The sequence below is a fragment of the Zychaea mexicana genome (assembly GCF_025766255.1).
Source record: "Zychaea mexicana strain RSA 1403 chromosome Unknown BDB00scaffold_91, whole genome shotgun sequence".
Classification (NCBI taxonomy): Eukaryota; Fungi; Mucoromycota; class Mucoromycetes; order Mucorales; family Lichtheimiaceae; genus Zychaea; species Zychaea mexicana.
Genome location: NW_026516754.1, coordinates 147,537 through 154,069, shown reverse-complemented (window position 1 = coordinate 154,069; position 6,533 = coordinate 147,537). Strand labels below are relative to the sequence as shown.

Sequence of the window (6,533 nt, the reverse complement as noted above, 5' to 3'; positions counted from 1 at the left end):
ATCATTGAACGATGACGGCCAGCTAATATTGTACCTGTGGTTCTTAACGGGTATGCTTTTTTTTTGCTATAGTGCATTCGTGCTATATTCTCAACGATGTGCTAATATATATATAGGCAGGATCAGTCAAAGGTATTATGTTGTTGGCTCTTTCAGCCATGCGTTGTAAAGAAGTTCGTGTTCAAGAAAAGAGGGACGTTTTATGTAAAGCATAGAAAACATGATATGTAAGCAAGCGTCGAATATAACTGGCAATATACTAATTCTCTCTATTTCCTCTTAGAACCAAAGATACACATACCTGTCAATACATCATAGGGACCAAAAGATGTGAGTACTATATTTATGCTTATGGTATGATATTAGAAGTGTAGGTAAGTCCCTACCCAAATTTATAGTTGTAAAGTGCCGTTAATAAATAGTATATATGAATAAAGCTTTTATAATAAAATGTCTCTTCAATACTACATGGATCCTTCATCTCTAAAACACAGAATAATACATATATGGAGGGGAATCGTGCATCTCTTATTATTGCACCATCTGATGATAAATGTCAATATGAGACAAAACCTTTGTGCGTTCTGTTAAAGTATGATCATGAATAATTGAGAATCGCGGACCTAGTATAGTCTGTAGTAGAAAGATCAAAAAAATAAACAAGTGCCCTCTTCGATACACATACTTTTCTACTACTGCTATTAAAAACACGCAATGTCCAACAACAACAGCAACACGCCTATTATTCTCGACCTCGAAAACGAGAGTGTTCCAGAGTGGCTACCGATTGCAACCTACAGAGCGACGATCGAGCGTGCACCTCAAGTGTCTGGTCATTGCTGGGTGAAAAAAGATCACCAAAATGGCAAAGGAATTCTGATCTGTGAAAGCAATGGCAATGAAATCCAACAAGCGAATGACGCGACGATTTCGGGAGAAGTTGTTGAGGAAAACGAAGTAGAAGAAAGTAGAGGTATAATAAATCAACAATGAATACAAATAAGGAAAAATTAATTATGTACCTGCATTAATCTATCTCACAATATAACATCACTTATAGACATCCACCCTACCAAAAGAGCTCGTAAAAGAAAAGTGAAATGGTCCGAGCGTTATGTTTGCCATCGTTCTGGAGGCGTCCGTGTGCGCAACGATCGTGTCAAAGGTGGTGCATCAAAGTCGATCCGTATCCGCCAAAGATCAAAGAAAATTGGCTGTCCAGCTCGCTTCAGAGCAGTATGCTATGAAGAGGAGCCAGAAAAGGTGTATTTGTTCTTTGCTGGAGGTCATCCAGATCATACTCCTGGTAGCGGCGAAGATGTCAAGTACTTGCCCAATTCACAAGAAATCAAGAGCAAGATCCTTCAAGAATTGCATAAGGGATACAACGTACGTGACGTGCGCTTGTATATGCAGCGTGAATACTGCACTATTGGTGACAACAGACGTGAAGCATACGTGAACACAGTAGATGTATACAACATTTACTACAAGTATCGTCAAGAGAAATCGCAGAGAAATGATGATGACTTCTCGTCTTTGTCTTTGTGGTTGCAACACCTTGAATCGATCGGATATTTTGTGTGGATCAATGAAAAGATCACCATTGATGAAAACCAGCAACAGCAAGCAGTAAAGTGTCTTACCGAAGATAACTTTACGTTCGGTTTCTTTGCTCCTTAGCAGAAGGATTTGCTCTTGAATGCCAAGTTTATTTCTCTTAATGCCACTCATGATGTCAGCCAGTACTCTAATAGTATTTTATATACCATGGTTATCTGCCATCCAGTTGCTGCTCAAGGGGTTCCAGTTGCCTACCTCTTTACCGATACCACTGCCTCTACTCCCCTTGGTGCCTGGTTGCATCAGCTTGCTTCCCTTGGTGTAAACCTATATCGCATCACTATTGACTGCAGCCTGCCTGAGGATAATGCCATCCGCGCTGTCTGGCCCTTATATACAATCCAGTTTTGCACCTGGCATGTCATGCGCTCATGGATGAAAAACGTCCGTTCTAAGATCAAGTCATCGCCTAGTAGAAGCAAGGCCATCGCCATGCAGATTGCCTGTGAGAAGCTACGCGCGTTGATGTACGAACGTAATGTTGATACATTTTAAGAGCATCTCCAACGGTCGTTCTGAACTCTATTTTAGGATTCCGAAATAGAAAATTTCGAGTTCTAATGGTCGTCCTATTTCTATTCTATTTTAGAAAAGGGTCAAATTTTTTTTAGAATAGGCATCCCAAAATTAGGGCAAGTTTTCTAAAATAAAATCGCGTTGTTGTACGCAGTAAAATAAAGCTCTCTCTTCTTTATAAATCACTTCCTTTTCCAACAACAATGTCTTCTAGTTCTTCTGCCCCGATCCCCATCACTAATGTCGAATCTCGTGTTAAGAATCGACCACCGTTCCCGAAGTTGTCGCAGAATCGTCGACAGCAGCAGCAGCAAAAGCTGGCAATCGCGGTCCGAGCTGGAGCAATGAAGAGGATGTGTGGTTGTGTCAATCCTGGCTTGCCACCTCCACTCGTTCGTCAAAGGGCACCGATGTTCCCCTCTAAATATTGTGGGAGACTATCTACAAAAATTTTCTTCAAAGAGGGGGAGATATGGATGTACGAACTAGCAGGGAGCCCTCTCGAGCCGCTGGGATACCATCCAAAGAGAGGTGTCTAGATACTGCGGTTGTCTTGCAAAAGCTCTTGCGCGAAATAAAAGCAGAAACAACGAAGAAAATGAGGTTAGGGGATGCTAGTTTTCATAAACGATACGATACCAGTACTGATGAATATATGGGAGTGAAGAAAGACTACGCAGTAACGCTGTATAAGAAAGCTGCAAAATCTGCTTGGAAGTTTCAACACTGTTACAATGAGCTTCATGAGCAACCAAAGTTCAGTAACAAGTATGTCAATGTGACAAATCAAAGCGCACCTGAGTATGTGAAGCGCCCAATCGGTCGCAAGAAAGCCAAGGAGCAAGAGAAGGAGGATGGAACGCGCAAGCGTAAATTGGACGATGATCGCGCTCGATTGGCGAAGGCTGAAGAGGAGCATGTCCAGAACAGCCGCAGGCGCATCGAGCTCCAGGAGAAAATGAACGACGATGAAGTGATGCGAGAACAGCTCGACAGATACTTAGGAGCTGAACTCGAGTATTGGACGCTGAGAAAAGGCGAGACTTTGGCCAATGCAAAGGCCAGAATCGCAAAAGCCATTGTCCAGGACGTAGAAGTTCAACAGACTACCGACGACGAAGTTGACGAGTAATAGAAAACAATAAATAAAAAATATCTTTTGTGTTTTACTAGATCATATTGCCTTGGTGCTGCCACAAATGCTCAACGAGGTCGTTCTTCAGTTGATCGTGGACCGCAACATCCTTGATCTCATCATAGCGATTTAAGTATTCGCTCATGGTGTTTGGATCCCTGCGAACTGTCAAAATGGGCGCCGATCCAACACTTCGCAATACTTCGGCTTCGTTGTCATCAGCAACATCCTCTCCTGGATTGCAGCACTGATCTTCAACAATCATGTTATACAAGATTATGCATGCGCGCATAACCATTGACAGATCGTCGGGTTACCATAGTCTTGCTGGGTGTCGAATCACAGCAAATCTACTTTGCAAGATCCCAAAGGCACGCTCGACATCCTTACGGTACGCTTCTTGCATACAGGCAAACAACTATATAAGTAGTTAGAGTTGCTGCTCTCCATATGCATTGTTAAAATTTACCTTTTTTTTCTTCTCAATCGGATGCGTGATTGAATCCATAAACGTAGCCCACGGCGGGTAAATACCATCAACTAAATAATAGCCTTTGGTGTAGTTGTGGCCATTTACAGAAAAGTTGACGGGCGACGTAACATCAGACGCCAGATCATCGAAGATGGGGGAACGCTGCAAGACATTGATGTCATTCAGCGTACCCAGGAGACCGAAGAACGCGTGCTAGATCCATGTTTCGAAGTCTGCTACAGCCTCAAGGATTACTGTAGCTTTCTTCTCTTTACCTTGATATTGTCCTTTCCATCCGGCAGGACAGTTCTTCCATTCCCAATGCATGCAGTCCAAGGAACCGAGCATGCCAGGGAACTCGCGTTTCTCCGCCATATCAAGAAGCTGCTTGATATCATCCTCGTTTGGTGAGCGCAGGTATTCGTCACCAAAGATGCGGCTGATTGCCAAGCAGAAGCGCTTTAAGCACTCAAGAGCAGTGCTTGCACCTAGTCGAACATATTCGTCGGTCGCATCGGCAGATACGCCATATGCCAGTTGGCGAATTGCTGCCGTCGCTTTCTGCAGCGGTGTCAATCTAGGCGTATGAGCCGCGTCGTACTTCTGCGGAAAGAAGGCATCTTTCTGCTCCAATTCGCTTACGATCCGTTCGAAAAGCCGACGACTCATGCGAAAACGAGTACGGAACTTGTATTCGGGGTAAACAGGATTGTCGCCAAAATAGTCATTGTATAAACGCCAATGACCTCCAACGCGATCGCAGTTAATGACGAGATGACCAGGAACAGAGCCTTTTCTGGGTTTTCTCACTTGATCGTCGTCTTGGTCATTAGCTGCAAAGATTCTCTGAAGACGCTCAACTCTGCGCTGACGTTGGCGTTCTTCCTCAATGTCTTCATCGAACATTTGTTTTAGGTTGCGAATATTTTGGCTTGACATTGTGAAATGAGTGGTTGAAGTAGAAAGAGCAGAGCAGTAAATTCAATAGCCAGTTTTAGAATAGCGCGACCGTTGGAAAAACCATGCCAATTCTATGGTCCTGCTAGGATAGCAGCGTTCCATTTTAGAAAAATTTTAGAACGACCGTTGGAGATGCTCTAACAACTGCTCCACGAGTTCTTGTCTACTTTTGGTAGATACCGAAAGCCCTTTTTTTTCTTACTTTCAGAAATACTGGGTTACTGGTGAACAAGGCTGTGATCGGTGGGCTGCATGCTACCAACCTGCAGTTTACACGAACATGGAGACAAACAACTATGTTGAGTCATGGCACAACCAGCTGAAGACAATTTATCTGAAGCGCAAACGTGTCCATTGTCTTGACTTGTTGATGAGTATCCTGACGTTCGATGTCGAGTTTGACGTCCAGCAAGAAGTCAAACGTCTAACGTACCGAGTTGGGCATATACCTGTTTCCCTTATTAATAGTGACTAATCTCACTAATTAGTGTTGGACTGTGTTTGTCAAATAGGTGGAGCAGTGTAATGGCGCTTCTAAGCAATGGAGATTGTGGAGTTGGCGAGGAATCATGCACGTTATATCAAGGCTCATCGTATTCTTATACAGTGCGGTTACTTGGCGTTTTGTTCTAGAATACGCAACAACGTTTCAACAAGATTCACTCCAATCGTGCTGAATATAAGGAGAGCGATTAGCCATTCCAAATTGCAAACGATTCAACGATTGTCTGGAATAGAGAAGCTCCTATACAGTGAACTTGTTAGGAACACAAAAATGTAAAAAGTGGGTTTGCTCTTTTCCATACTAACTATATAAGAATTGGGCTATTATATATGTACATATATATACGGCACACTATATATATAACTAGGAAAGAAATAAACTTTATAGATATGACAGCTACTACAGGATTTTTCATCTCCTAGCAGACGTTTTAACTTTTATTTAGGCAGAAGGGATTTAATTTTAGGCAGAGTGGACATGAATGTTAATCTGAGTAGATATGAATGAAAATCGAGCTGGACATGAATGAAAATTGATCTAGACATGAATGAAAATTGAGCTGGACATGAATGAAATTCGAGCTGGACATGAATAATGATTGATCTGGACATGAATAAGGATCGATCTAGACATGAATAAAGATCGACCTGGACATGAATAAAAATTGATCTGGACATGAATAAAAAATGATCTGGACAAAATAAAAATCAATCTGTACATGAATGAAAATCATTTTGACAAGAATAATAATCAATCTAAACATGAATAATAGACAACCTAGACATAATAACAGTCAACCTAGACATAGTTTTAATCAACTAAGACATAATAAAAGTTGAAGTAGATAATATATTAAGTGTAGCAGAGCAGAATATTTGAGTACTTAAGATTTTCAATTCAAGTCAAGACATAATAGAAGTTAAGCAGTACAAAGCCAATGTCAAGATATAGTAGTATGGCTGGTTCACTCGTGACAAAAAGCTTGTAGGCTAATGTACAGGAAATGGCAAGGGTGCATCAGAGACTCACTACTGTGCGCATAAGCCTATTTTGCTGCTATGGGAACAGGGCCTGAGCGTTTCCCCTCCATTCATTTTACCTGGGTTGAGTTTAAAACAAATTGGAAGCTGGTAGCTGAGGTAGGTGGAAAGTGTGGGGTTTGATAGTAGCAGCAGGGAGGAAAAAAACAATAACCAAAGATCCGTTTTTTTTTACATTACGATTCGCCATGGCAAATCAACAGCTGCGACGCACACTTGTAAATGGCTCCTACTCTCTTCACGATGAAAACAAAACGGCACAATCTACAGATTTATTGAAAA

General features: G+C 41.9%; 1 protein-coding gene across 1 annotated transcript; it reads left to right on the top strand.

Moving 5' to 3' along the window:
• Nucleotides 1-4,986: 4,986 nt before the first annotated feature.
• Nucleotides 4,987-5,339, top strand: BDB00DRAFT_876567 (uncharacterized protein; the record flags this gene model as incomplete). The annotated part of the gene is made up of 2 exons (XM_053127493.1): nt 4,987-5,135; nt 5,219-5,339. 2 exons carry the CDS (start codon nt 4,987-4,989, stop codon nt 5,337-5,339), a joined length of 270 nt encoding a protein of 89 aa, XP_052975541.1.
• Between the last annotated feature and the right edge of the window lie 1,194 nt (nt 5,340-6,533).